General features: G+C 36.8%; 1 protein-coding gene across 2 annotated transcripts in view; it reads left to right on the plus strand.

Moving 5' to 3' along the window:
- Window positions 1–15,494, plus strand: part of armc8 (armadillo repeat containing 8) — a 138,573-nt gene that overhangs the window by 59,454 nt on the left and 63,625 nt on the right. The window contains exons 13-14 of one of the 2 annotated variants that reach the window (XM_063051898.1): window positions 11,985–12,067; window positions 15,283–15,370. In XM_063051898.1, the coding sequence (XP_062907968.1) occupies window positions 11,985–12,067; window positions 15,283–15,370 (171 nt within the window). The remainder of the gene's footprint in view (window positions 1–11,984; window positions 12,068–15,282; window positions 15,371–15,494) is intronic. The other variant, XM_063051899.1, reaches the window with a different exon arrangement.

The following is a 15,494-nucleotide window of genomic DNA, read 5'->3' on the forward strand; positions in this document are numbered from 1 at the left end:
CCGAGGTAACTTGAAGCTATAATTTCTGAATTGAAAAGGAAGCTATGAAGTGTTCGTAATCTGGGGTTTAGGAACTGAGGCTTAATTTTTGAGATGGACAGAAAACCTATCTAGTTAATCTATCTCTGGAGACAGCTTATCTATTAATGTCTGTTATAAACCCACTGACTCTTACAGCTACCTGGACTATACCTCAACCCACCACGTTACTTACAAAAACTCCAGTCCTGTCTCTCAATTCCTCCGTCTCCACCGCATCTGCTCTCAGGATGAAGCTTTTCATTCTAAAACTAAGGAGATGACCTCCTCCTTCAAAGAAAGAGGCTTTCCTTTTTCCACAATCATGTTGCTGTCAACCACATCTATTCCATTTTGTGCATTTTTGTCCTCATCCCATCCCCCTGCCACCTCGCCAGGGATAGGGTTCCTCTTGTCCTCACCTACTACCCCACCAGTCTTTCCATCCAGCACATAATTCTCTGTAACTTTCACCATCTTCAGGGGGATCCCACCACCAAGCACATCTTTCCCTCTCACTTTCTGCTTTCCGTAGGGATCGCTCCCCTTTGATCTCCCTCCTGGCACGTACCCTTGCAAGCAGGAAAAAGTGCTACACCTGCTCCTACCCCTCCTGACTCACTACCATTCAGGGCTCTAAACAGTCCTTCCAGGTGAGGTGACACTTCACCTGTGAATCTGTTGGGGTTATGTAGTATATCCGGTGCTCCCGGTGTGACCTCCTGTATATCAGTGAGACCCAATGCCAATTGGGACACAGCTTCACCGAGCACCTACGTTTCATTCGCCAGAAAAAGCGGGATCTACCAGTGGCCACCTGTTTTAACTCCACTTTCCATTCCCATTCCGACATGTTAGTCCGTGGCCCCTGCTGTTGTGATGAGGTCACACTCAGGTTATTCCATCTAGGTAATCTGCAACCTGATGGCATGAACTTCGATTTCTCAAACTTCAGCTACCACACCCCCACCCCACCCACTTCTCTATTCCCTTTCCTCTTTCCTGCTCTTACCTTACCTTCTTGCCTGCCCATTGCCTCCCTCTGGTGCTCCTCCCCCTTTTACTTTCTTCCATGGCCTTCTGCCCTCTCCTATCAGATTTCCCCCTTCTGTAGCCCTGTATCTCTTTCACCAATCAACTACTCGGCTCTTTACTCCTCCCCTTCCCCTCCGGGTTTCAACTATTACCTTGTGGTTCTTCCTCCCCCCCCCACTCACTTTTTAGTCTGACTCCTTATCATTTTTCGTATTTGCCATGAAGGGTCTTGGCCCAAAATATCGACTCTACTCTTTTCCATAGATGCTGCCTGGCCAGCTGAGTTCCTCTAGCACTTCGTGTGTGTTGCTTGTTAATTTTAATTACCAGGAATTGACTATTTTACATTTGGCCTGCTGAGGTTGTTCCTGGCATTTATCTCTGGTTTGCCTTCACAGCTGATAAATGGGTAGGTGCTTTCTCTAGGTCATCAATCAGATATTTACTGCATGCAACAATCTCTTGCACTGAGAATTGTTTTTATATTTTTTTTCTGCAAATCAACTCGAACAGTGAAAATTGTCAATAAGAAATACAATAAGACATTTGAATGAATTAAATTGCAATGATAGTAAAAGGATTAAATTTAGTTTGGATGGGAAAAAATCTGCTGTAGCGTGACATCTTTGGTTGTATTTCTCTCTAGCCCTACATCCGCACTCCAAACTGTCTGACTTTTTAAAAAAAATAATATTTTTGTTGATCATTTCCTAATTGGATCTACAGCATTTCATTGTACTATTGTAGTCATTTCATTTCCTTTGCTTTGATATAAGCAACCTTAATTTTTGCTGTTGCTGTAAATTAAGAGGCAGTTGCTTTTGCACGTTGTCCCATATTTACACGTACTGAGTTTCTTTTGTATTTCTGAGCTGCAAGAAATCTTTTATCAGCTTCAGATTGGACTGTCATGTGCTGTATCACATGCACAATGGTAACAGTGGAAAAGCTCTGTGATTCTTTTGTTTAGTATTTCACTCTGAAGCCTATTATTTCTGAAAATTGCATGCTTTTTGTAATTCCAATATTTCTTGAAGAATGAGACACAAGGAAAGATTAAGAATAAGATATCAAGAGATTGATAATTTTTCCATTTGATTTTCATCATAGATATTCAGGATAATTACTCTTCCATGTATGGCTGTGCATTTGATGCTTCAATGAAAGGTGTCTTCAATTCAACAATGAATTTTAAAATGGTTTCTCCTGCTAGAGACATGAAATTGTACAGCAGGTTATCAAATTTCATTTTGGCACCTAGAAGGAAGCATCTAAATTTATTCTATGGTGGAATAAAATATTTTGCTTCTTTATTTAAGGCACATAATCTGTACCTGCCTATGCTGCACTTGGGAGTGCATCATTCTGAAGATTGCCAGAAGAAAGATGTATTCCATTCTGTAGCACTGATTCTTCATCTTCAGGATAAAAACAATTCCCACTAAATTGAAGAATTCAAAATTACTTTAAATACCATTGTAAGGAAGTACTGTAAACACTGAAAATGTTCAGCTGATCAGGCAGTATCTGCAAAGAAGTACAACATTTCAGTATCTTCCATCTGAACTGATATGTAAGATAATCCTGGATTGGAACTGGTGAACTCACCAGTTTATCAAATCTTAATTAATGCACAGCTGAAGCAATGCGGTTGCTAATGCTTTATTTACAACTACTGGAATAATTCCATTCCTTGTTTTGCATTTGAAAACCACACTCTTGCTCCCTGTGTTCAATATAAATCAAAGCAACAGAAAACATTTACTAATGTATGTAATAATATCAACCTTAATATTGCTGCCTACTTTTCTGATTTTTAATTGTTGCTTAATGAATTGATAAATCTGTACATGTAAAATTGGAACATTTATTTAAAATTGCTGTGAGTTACTTTTAACATTTTCAATGTGCTAATCTTACAAGTCTACTTTCTTCATGAAATGTAAAATAAAGATAGTTTGCATCTGAGGAATGAATATATATGACACTGTCAATACAACATAAATGAATTTCCTACCATCAACTATGAATACGTTTCTTTTTATGTTTTTAAAATTACTGTAATTGATTTATTTATTAATTTTAATAATAGTATTTTTGATTAATATATGAATCCCATCAACTAGCAACATATTTCATGATACTTTCATAATAAGGTTCCTTAAGTTTGTTATAGCTGGAGATGGTAGTGGCAATAAGCTCCCTCTACTTATTAAATGCTTGTAATGGCATTCATCTCAAATAGCCTCTCACAACTAAGTCCAGCTCTTGGCTTTCATATGTGGCTTAGCTACCTTGCCTGGCGGGACCGTTTCTACTAACAGGAGAAGGGGCAAAGTGGGGTTACTGGTGCCTTAAACCCAGCCACTTTGAGCCAAATGGGGCTTGTCAGCCATGGTTGGCAGCTCATCGAAGAGAAGGAAAACTCTGATCTCAAAGCTCCACTGCCTTGTGGCTATATCTAGCCACGGGGAAGGCTTTGAGAATAAACCTTGGAGCTGGAGTCCCTAAGGCAGTCTTACATTGAGTTCAATGCTGACTGACAACTCCTCTGACTCTGCTGGTGCCAAACTGTAGTGGTCTCTGTTCCTTTGGATTCATCAGCTGTGTGGAGAAGTGGAGCCTGCTACATGGGCAACAGCTTTTTCTCCATATTGTACTGCCCTGGCTTGCTAATGTAGACAGCCGAGATGCAACATCCATGGTCGACCCTGACCAATGGAGGGATTCATATCCTAATAAATATAAATTGCAGTTATCTTTTGTGAAATGTAATCTGTTTGTTGATTTTAATTATGAACAATTCTAAAATTGCGTAATAACATCATTTATGCACTTTGTAAGATTTTGAGGTAGCAATTTTATGATTAGTTGAGGAAATGACACTTCTGAAAGAACATTACATTCCTTAAAGAAATTGCAATTGGTAGTTCAAAAAACTATGGGTTATATTGTCACCAAGTTGTATTTTGGCTAATAAGCTAGACAAATTTGTGGCTTTCAGTCCCAATTCTGGAAACATGAGCTAAAAATTTGAGGACTAATTTGTAGGTGATAATTTGTGACATTGATAGAGTAGCTGTTTTTAAGATGAGATGTTAAATCAAGGTGTCTGTTCTCTTGAATGGATATAAAGATCTTGTGGTACTATTGTAAAGAAGGACAAGGGACCTATTCCAGGTGACCTAGTGACCAGTTCTGCCGAAGGTTTTCAGCCCAAAACGTTGACTGTACTCTTTTCCTAGATGCTGCCTGGCCTGCTGAGTTCCTCCAGCATTTTGTGTGTGTTGCTCAGATTTCCAGCATCGGCAGATTTTCTCTTGTTTGTAGCCTAGTGACATTAATGTCTTGATCGATGGTACAAATAAAAACATTTTCTGGCCATGATGACTTGGGCATTATGAAAGCTTGCCAGGCACAAATTGGTTGTTGTGTTTCTGACATTAAGACTCTTCACAAATACATCAATGACTACAGAGCTTTGAGACCTCCAGAGCCCGTGAAGAATGCTGCACAAATGAGTCCTTTTAAGAGGACTAGGTAGGTTTGACAGTATAAATAAAAAATAAACTTAGTATGACAATAGAATAAACTATGAGTGCTAAACCATAGCTTAAATGATCTGAAATATTAAGAATTAAATATATAATATGTGTTTTATATTATTAAACATTTATAACTAGGTTACAGAGTATCCTGCCAATAGGATTATTGAAATATTGACCATTAAAGTTCTTCCAGGATGTTCATAGGTTTCAGAAAGAATATTTCCTAAACTACAAATGTGATCATATAAATATGAAAAAACAAACGAGAAAGTCTGCAGATGCTGGAAATCCAAGCAACACACACAAAATACTGGAGGAACTCAGCAGGCCAGGCATGATCTATGGAAAAAAGTGCAGATGAACCCTTCGAAGGATCTCAGCCCGAAACGTCGACTGTACTTTTTTCCATAAATGCTGCCTGGCCTGCTGAGTTCCTCCAGCATTTTGTGTGTGTTGCATATAAATATAAAATGCTGATTGGAAGGTTGTACTGTACTATACGTAGTTAACGATTTTAAGAAGCATCCTTTTAGCAATACGAGATCTTTGAATTTACTGTAGGTTTGAATTTTCTTTTGCTCTGTTGTCCTTCCAGTTACCACCAAGATGAGGATATTTGTCCTCGTCACAATCAACTTAATAATATGCTGTCCTGCCTCCTGATGTTCAGGCACTTCAAGTTTCCTTGTACATAAATAAATCATTGCAAGTATTTTCACCACTCAGAGCATCAATTTTCTTTCCAGTATATTTTATTTCATTAGAAACTCTTGTTGAAGATGAGTTGCAGGTTGGGCCTGTAGTGTGAAGGAGAAAGAATATGCAGGTTTATAATTAATAATATGACTACATTGATGATTCAGCTCCTTCAGGCACTTATCAGTAATAGCCTATGATCATAAATGTTGATTTTAGCAGTTGTAATTGCTTTATAAAAAATGTAAAATGTGTAAGTCAAATTCTTTTTAACCATTTGATGGTGCATTGCCCTCCTGATAATCATTTTGTTTTGAAGAAAATGATGGTTCAGATCACTTTGAAGTGTTGATGCTGGCATATTTTCAGAACTTGTGAGCACCATTTTCCAGTTCACTTCAGTACGCCAACTTCCCAGTTCTTCATTTGTCAGGCTCCTGTGGAGTCTGTGAAGGAACAGGAAGTTCATTGAGTTTCCCCAGCACTTGTAGATTTCATGGCAGATTAGATTTGAGCTCACTCATTTGATTATAGGTTGAGGGGAAGTATATGAAATGTATGACGTTTTAAATTGTTTTGTTGCACTTTTAATTAATGATTTTATTTTAGTTACTTTATATTTTAATTTCTGCAATGTAATATTTCATAGTCTTTAAGTGTTTATGAATGTATGACATTCAGAAACATTGGAGAGAAAAAAATGGCAACTTTAACAAGTCAAGTCTACCTTGGCTCATTGTTGCAGGATTTCAGAGGACATCTGTGAGTGATTGTTTTGACACATCACTCCTGAGGTCCTGCTGCCACTCAGCTCCAGGACCAGTTTGGCAAATAAAATTGGTAAATTGGTTTATTATTGTCACATGTACTGAGCTCCAATGAATAACTTGTCTTGCATACCATTCATACAGATCAATTCATTACAACAGTGTATTGATGTAATACAAGAAGCAATAATAAAGTGCGGAATAAAATGTTACAGTGTAGAGAAAGTGTAGACAACAGGTGGAAGGATATAAAGAGGTAGATTGTGAGATCAAGAGTCCCATCTTATCATTCTAAGGAACCATTTAATAGTCCCATAGCAGTGAGATAGAAGCACTGCTTGAACCTGGTGGTACGTGCTTTCATGCTTTTGTATCTTCTGCCTGGCAGAAGGGGGAGATTAGAGAATGTCTGGGTTTTCTAGATTTGGCCAAGGTAAGCTTGGAGAAATGGGAAGCATATGGCAAGTACATAGTGAGTCATCAGTTGATGAGCCACAGTGTTTATTTCACTGATTAGTACTAATAAATAATAATGTATTAATAAAGTATTAATACCAGGTTGTCTACTGGTTGCACTTATATCTGCACATCTTAAGGCTGAGAATTCTAGCCCCATGCCAACTATTTGAATTCTCAGTTGAAAATGGCAGCCTAACAAAATATGGCAGGATGACTGGAGTTGACTCCTGTGGATGTGAATACTGAAGCAAATACATGCTCTATGCATTTTAAAAATCACTTTTTCTTGTTCAAAAATGTACACAGCTCTACCACTTTTCTGGCCTTTTGTTTCTTAACTAAGTAGTGAAGCACTGTCTATCTTGCTATGCATGGAATGCCTTTTTTGCCAGTGTAGTTGCATTCTCTGGTAAATCTTTCAGACAGATAATTGGATACACTCTGTAAGAAATTTGGATGTCCTTTCTGTGAGCGTGTGGGTTTCTTCCAGGTGCTCTGGTTTACTCCCACATTCCAAAGATATACTGGTTAGAAGGTTAATTGATCATTGTAATTCGTCCTGTGATTAGAGTAGGGTTAAATAGCTGGGTTGCTAGGTGATGTGGCTTGTTGGGCCAGAAGGGCCTGTTCTGTGCTGTATCTCTAAATAAACATTTATTGAGGCACAAAGCTGTGAAAAGAATCAATAAAGGTTGCTGAGGGGTCTTCTCTGAGTTCAGCATAGGTTGATGGAAGGAGCTCTATTTAACAAGGTGATTCGGAATACAACATTCTCCACTAAGAGCATTACAGACAGTTATGAATTTCTGGGAAATAATGATGACCATTCACCACTTGTGCAGAAGTGGTTGCGTTGGCTCACTGGTGATACTGTGTGGATGAAGTACACATGCTTGATTGTTAAAATATACCAACACCAAAAACACTTCATTTTCAACAATCCCAGCAACTATAATTTAATTTATGTTATTTCCATGATTGTTCAGTGAAAAGTTATCTCATGTTTGTTTGTGCTTAGGGAAAAAATAAAATCATCTCTCAATCTGTGGGGCTCATAATGATCTCCACCTGCACTTCACAATGTGGAAATGAGTTCTGTTTTGAATGGAAGGTGTTCTAAGGTTGTATTTACATTGCCAAGGTGAGAAAGCTAATGTAATAAAACCCAGTCAGGTTGAGGCTGACTGGAGCAAATTAACCTGGGAATTTTTGGGAGAAGAATTACTCTTCTGGTTATTGATATGTTGTGGAAACTTTTAGCAACAGAAATGCAGCATAAGGATTTTCATTTTAGTAAATTTATATTTTTTATATCTGTGGCACTGCCATAGTTAACTTGTGTGTAATGATCAAATTATATTTTCATGCACACAATACTGATGCTACTGTTTACTGCTGTACTGCAAAAAATGGATTTGTAATAATCATGTGAACCAATTTTCAAGTGAAGAAATGCAGCTTGATTTTTCTGTGTCTGCCTATTCAAATCTGAGACATTCACCCAAGTTCTCTGTATTTGAGTCAATTTGCTGAACATATGCTAACTTAGGTGTAGATTGGTATTGGTTCTCCCTGCTCACTGTGGCTCTGGACATTCTAGAAATGGAAGAGAGAGAAAGACACATACACAAACCTTACATTGTAAGGAATGTAATTTCCAATGTGTTTAGCTAGAAAACAGTGAAGCGTATTATGAATTTTTCAAGATATTCCTCGTGCAATTAATTGTAGTTATCCAACACTCTTATTCTGCCATCAGTGTTTCTATTTATTTGAATTTATAGATTATGAGCTAAACTTATTGAGGGTGTAATTTAATGTTGAAATTAAATATAACTGATTCAATTTTGAAATAAAGACAGCTTAAGCTATGAAAAAAGTTGCAAGTTTTGTAATATTTGGAAAGAGATATTTTAACCTTTTGAAATGTAGACTAGAAACATATACCTCTTCCACCCCCCCCATAGACACTGAAAATGCTTATGTATTTATCATGTTTCTATAAATACATAACAATAATGTTGAAACATCTAATCCTTGGACAAAACGCACTTTATATGGAAAACTAATCAAAAATTTGCTAAATCCATATCTGTTATAGTGAATAAAAAAGATGCGTTCAACTTTTCAGTTAAGTATGTATTACTGAAGATAACTTCTTTCTTTGCATATCTTTTAATCTCCCGAATATCTTTTTAGGAGATGGTACTATTTGAATTGAAACTGGTATTTTTGTGAAAGAAACAGAATTAGGTGTAGGTTGTACACTTTGTGCCTGACTAGTCATTGTATAAGATCATGGCTGATCTTCTATTCTCAATGTTAATTTCCTGCATTTAACCCAAAATCCCTTGATATCTTCTTCATATTCTTCAGAGTAATGGGTCTAATATTCTTCATCTAAGAATCAAGGTTTTACAATGATATTTAGTCACTCCTTTGCTTAGCCTAGGTTTAAGGACTAGGTGCCTTTCCTAAAGTTATGCAGCAGATAGATCTTACTTCTTCCTCTAATGCGTAATTCTCTTAGCAAAATTTTGTGTGGTGGAGGGGAAATTATTGCCTTAAAGCTGTTTAAAATAATAAACTGGTCTCATGATCACGTATCTGGACTAGCAAACCTGAGGTCAATGCTTGTAAATTATTGAATTTAAATTGGAAAGTTGCTGAGCTAGAAAACAAATGCTATGAAAGCAGCTGGATTTTTGTAAAAAACCTAGTGATTCTCTAATCACTTTCCAGAAGGGGGCTCCTCCTTCACTTGCTGTTTGTGTTTGATAGTTGAAGCTTAATATGAATATTGAGGGAGTGTGTATCTGTGGAGACAAAGGAATGTTTCTGGCAGAGATCCTGAATCAATATAGACAGTTAATGTTTTGGGTGAAGACCTAACGTCAGGGCGGTGGTTCAGCATCTTTACCCAAAAAGTTGACTGCTTGACCCATTGAGTTCCTCCAGTAGTTTGTGTTTTTATTCAGGTCTTTTTTGGGAATGGGGTGGAGAAAGACTGAGGAAAACTGTCTTTAGAAAATGCTTTGAGAAAGCCAATGTACCTCCATTCTATGGAAAGAACTACTGGGTATTGTAATGGTACGGTGAAATCCATGTGTCAGTATCTCTCAGTCTCAGGAGGTGGATAGTATTGGCAGTGGCATCCCTGATTGCCAAGTTACATGTTTTGAGCTAAATTAAGAATATCCTTTAAAGGAAGGATATGGTTATGAAAGATACTTAGAGAATTGAATAATTGTCTTTCAACTTTATTTGGGGACTTAAAATTAAATTTTGCTTCTATAAAATAAATAAATAAATAAATAAAAATATAAATAAATAAACACACACACACACACACACACACACACACACACACACCTACGCCCTGTGACAAAGTTTTCACTGAATTACATAAGATACGGGACAAGTGAAGTAGGTCAAGTAGTGCTTTGGAGGAGCTGAGAAATTCAGGAAGGGTGCTTTAGATATTTGACGTTGCCATCTCAAACACAGACAGGAAAGATGAAGTGATGTTAATTGGGGTTGTGGAAGTAAGCATTGGATTAAATGGATATCTTGAAGGGATAGTAGAACTTGGAGATACAGAGAATATGATCTAGAGAGCACATAGAGGTGATTAGTTGCAGGTGACTTTTATAATTCAGGATCTTGTTATACTGCCAGGTCAGTGTGGGCTACTGAACATGTGGAAGACAGATGTATAGGCCAGTATATGGATGGCAGAGTTGTGCATAAGCCTACATTTATGATGTGTGATAGGAGAACTTTGGAATAAATTTGTCTAGGGTTGCAAAAGAAGAGTTATGGATTTCAGGAGTAAGCAGACTTTGGCATTAGTCACAAACATTGGGAGGTGGAATTACGTAGTTTTAGGGGATGGAGAGAAAATAGAGTTGGCAGCTCAGTTAATATATCAACACTGCACAGAATTTGGGTCAGCATCAGGCACTGCTTGTGGAAAAGGGTGGAGTTGGTGGCTTGGGTGTGTAGTCCATGAGCAGGTCTGAAGTCCATGGTTTCTGCCTTCCCAATATTTAATTAGACACATAAGCTAAGTGACAAAGCAGAGGTAATGGAGGGGTCAAGAGATGACTGTAATTATACCATAAAGGAGAATATATGGAAACTGGAGTGAATCGAAGATCTTCTGGGTCTTCAAATATAGGTAGTGAGAAACAGATAAATATATGGTTCTGAATAGACAGACAAGTATAGAGGTAGGTAGTCCCATAATAATATGATTAACCAAAGAAGCTATAGCTCAAGAAAAACAGGAGAAAAGTGTGCTGCCATTGAAACACAGGTATTACTTGTGACTTGGCATAGGTAATTTTATTGTAAAGACAAGGGTAAAAAAACAGCGAAAGGCTTAAATATGGAATAGTAGGAAAGACTTGCCTGTTGCAAGTCACCCAATGAATCTTCTGCTTTATTTCCTCGATCCTTGATCTCCATCCCTTCCCAAATACCAAAAGCTTAAATTCACCATAACTATTACGGTGTTTATGTAGTTCTCATTTTGAGACTATACATGTTGAAGTGTGAAAATAGAAAAAGTAAGCAAAATATACAAAACAACACACACAAAAATTGCTGGTGAACGCAGCGGGCCAGGCAGCATCTATAGGAAGAGGTACAGTCGACGTTTCGGCCCGAAACGTCGACTGTACCTCTTCCTATAGATGCTGCCTGGCCCGCTGCATTCACCAGCAATTTTTATGTGTGTTGCTTGAAATTCCAGCATCTGCAGATTTCCTCGTGAACACATATAAAAGTTGCATCTGCAGATTTTCTCTTGTTGAAATAAAAAAAGTAACCAATTTTTAGTATCCATTTTGAAGTAGATTTTGAAATAAGTATTTGACAGATTTTAGAAAAGGGTTTAGTGCACAGAAAACTGCCAGTCAGGATGAATCATTTGATTATTTCTACTTTTTGACCTCAATTTTCAAGCCCAGAAGAGGAGCAGTAATCATTGCATGTACAGTTCATCATAAAAATAACTATTGTTGCTGATGAAGCCAGACCATGTGTTGACTTTAGGTTGCCAGCAGATCTCATTACCCTGTTAATATTTCTTAAATGGAAAGCAAAGTCTTTAGGAGTAATGGAGAGGGGCGACAGATAGTGATGCAAAATACATAACAATTTGATTTGCCCACCCCTCCCCCACTTGCACTTAATGAGTTGGTAGAGCTTGTTTACTTCCTTCATTTTTCTCAAGGCCGTATAAGGTTCTTTTATCATCGTATAAAATGAAATAATTTCACCTGCTGATCAAAATCAAATTTGAAAAACTATTCATTTTGTACTTTTTTGCTTGATCAAAACTTAAATAATTTAGCATCTTGTAAAGTAAAATGGCTAAATTTAATTTTGCCTCATTGAAATTCTAAAGTCACAAATCCTGTTGGTTATTTATGTTGATGTTAACTTTTTGTTCTAGATAATTGAGACTGAGAATATGATGGACCGAATTGTGACTGGCTTAGCTGAGTCTAGTATCAAGGTGCGGTTAGCTGCTGTCAGGTATGAACTATTGAAACTTAAATGTCTAGAATTTAGTTTGATGAGTCGATGGTAAATATATTATTAGAAACTGAAACTTCGATTACCAACCAATGACATTTTGGGTATATAATAAAATGTGAAATAAATCAGATTTATGATATAATTAGCTAAATAGGATTCGGTTAAACATAACATATTCTTCAGTTTTGTAAATATAAAAAGTTAAAATATGTTTGAGGGCAGATTCTTGCCCATATTAAAACCCTTGTTTACTGTCCTGCAATGAGAATGTTTGTTCATATTAACCTATTATTTGGCTGAAAAATAAGAAGCAAATTGTAGTTCTGTGTTTGAATGATTGGATCAAGGCATTAATTTCAACGGAACTACTGCTTACTGGATTTTCTTTTGTTTTTCACACCATTCTCTGTAAACTGAACACTATTGTGTATGAAAATCCCAGGAGATCAGGTTTCTGCAATTCTCAAACCACCCCTTCTGGCACCAACAATCATTCCACGGTCAAGATCTCTTAGATCACATTTTTTCCCCCATTGTGATGTTTGGCCTGAGCAACAACTAAACTCTTGAGCATGTCTGCATGCTTTTATACATTGAGTTGCTGCCATGTTAATGGCTGATTAGATATTTGTATTAATGAGCAGGTGTACCTAATAAAGTGGCCACTGAGTGTAGATTTATACAGCAAGGAATTGGGTCCTTTGGCCCAACTTGTCCAAGCTGACCATCTTCTATCTACTTTCTCTTAATTCTTACATTCCAGGTAATAAATGATTTTTGATGAAGGCGGATGATGTACCGTGTATTCTTTTCCCGATTTGTTATAATTTGAGAAAAAAAGAATTTCTGTATTTCAGTTGGCAGTCTAGAAATACATCCTTTCATTTAGGATTACCTTCCTTTTTGTAACAGAGGGCTGTTCTTGCTGGACCCAGTCGTTGCCCTTGTGCTTCTAGCTTTCCCTGCTCATCTTATCTGGATGAAGAGGTCATTCCTTGAAGATGCCCTGCAACCTTGACTCAGGCACTGACATCTCGGCTATGCTGTTCTTAAATATTATAATTATTGAAAAAATTATTAAATAGATTTTAAGAAGCAAAATAGTTAAGTTTTAAGTGTATAAAACATAGTGCATTCTCCTTGGCCTAATCTAGCATAAATTTTCCATTGAGGTCACTAAGGTCTTTGAACCAATGCCACATTTGATCTGACCTTGGATTGGTGTATCAGTTTCTGCCTCGTAATGCTGAGGAATCCTAACAATTCTAGATCCTGCTGCTGTATCTCATGTGGAGGTGAGTGACAGAGCAAGGTGACTGTCACTCAATGAGTCTGTTTTCCATGTTCACTATAGTATGAGTTGAAGCCTGAGACTTGCTGATAGTCAGAGGCTGAAAGCTGATGGTTGTAATTGCAACCAGTGACTCCAGACCAGTAGGATTCACCCCATTACTTACACACTGAAGAAGTCACTGCACGTCATTGACTTTTTACGTCCTGAGGCTGTGAAAGGTATTGTAATTTTTCTTTGCTTCCAGCATCTCAGTCGCATCATTTAGACTTCTCAAGAACTACATATAAAGCCAATGTTTACAGAATCTCTAATAGCTCAGTTTGGCTCGTGTATTATCTTGCTGAAGAGTTGATGAATTTCTTTTTATGTTAGTAAATCAATCCCAGTGCCAAAACTACTCAAGTAATGTATGATGAGCCTTTGTAAAATTAAAAAGAAGTTAACTCATTTTTATATTTTGTCATTATCATATTATTATTTTAATGAAGGTCCAATTGCATTAACTTTTGATTTTTTTTCCACACTCCAAGGTTTTCTTTTAATTATTCATAACCCCTGATTGTGGAAACTTCAGTCATGATCTTTTTTAATATTTCCCACTTAGATTAATGTTACTTTATTGATATTGTTTACAGATTGTTCGGTATTTCCAAGCTATCTATCTATTAACCTGGATATATTCTCCTATATAGTACAGAGCTGAGACCCAACATTGAAAGCACTCATTACTGCATGCCATGTGGACAATTCTATTTTTAACCCAATTCTCTGGCCCTTAACTTTCAAGCTGTTCTCTTAAGTGAAAAGACTGCTTGTAATTCCAATTTTCTCAATTTCTCCTGGCAACTTCCAGCATGGAATCCTTATAAATTAATGAGTGCACTATTTTAATATCTTTTTCATTTTTTGGTCTCATTTTCAACAGAGTTTGCTGGATGTTAGTGACCAGTTATACACTTCTGGAATAATACTTGTAGTCTTTACTGCAACTTCTGTTGTAGTAACTTCATTGTCTGAAATGTTGTTTTGTAAAATTCATCTGTCATAATACTCAGGAGCTCAGGAATATTCCCAATCAGTTTCTATCTTTCCAGGAGCCCATTTACTCCTCTCTTATGTATTATTGTTACAATGATTACACTATTGATATTCAGCTTGTTTTTCTTTACTTTGTTGTGTTCTCATTTATTTATTTGGGAGGCATGATATTAGCTAGCTTCTGATCCTTCACTGTCTCTAAATCCAGTCAATTCAGGAAATTGTAATAAATATTACCTGTGGTTTTTGTTTGTTACATTTAACATTCGGAGGTGGGGAAAACTGGTTCTGGTTGTTTGTGTCAGTTTATTCCTGTGAATGTTTCTAAATCAATTATAAATTTGTTCCCAAAAGGTTCAAAGTACACTTATTATCAAAGTATTTATAAATTATACAACTTTGAGATTCATCGGCTTACAAGCAGCCACAAAACAGGAGTAATATTCAGTAATCTTCAGTAACATTCAGTTTTACCTTAAAAAAAATTTGCAGTATATACTGCGATTCTGAAAAGAAAAATAGATGGGTTGTCTACTTGTCTGCCAAACCAGCCTCCTGCTACTGATAAGCATCAGTCTGTTTTTAATAAGTTGTTACGTTTGGCTGCTTCAGGTATTGACAGCAGTGTGTCTTATATACTATCATTTATTCGGAGATACAGTGCGGAATAGGTCCTTCGAGCCACACTGTTCCAGTAACCCCTGTTTTAATCCTGTCCTCATTACAGGATAACTACACTGGTGCCCATCTGGCATAATCATAGTTTTTCAATATTTGATCATTCTATTCTCCTGTACAAAAGAAGGATAATCATTTGTCATAAACATTTGTATACTTATTTTTAAGAAGATTTGTTTATTTTTCCAACTTGCATTCCCAGGTGTTTGCACAGTCTGTCCAGGTCGGTACAACAGCTTCGGACAAGTTTTCAGGATCATACCGTATGGAAACCACTAATGAAGGTAGAAGTAAGATACATTTACAGTAGTTTTGATTATATCAGAATAAATCTTAAATATTTAGTTTCTCAGTGGAGCTCCAGTTTTTAGGAAATAAATATTGCTGCTGCCATTCCTCTGAAGAGTGTGATGC

Source organism: Mobula hypostoma, chromosome 6 (genome assembly GCF_963921235.1).
Source record: "Mobula hypostoma chromosome 6, sMobHyp1.1, whole genome shotgun sequence".
Taxonomy (NCBI): domain Eukaryota; kingdom Metazoa; phylum Chordata; class Chondrichthyes; order Myliobatiformes; family Myliobatidae; genus Mobula; species Mobula hypostoma.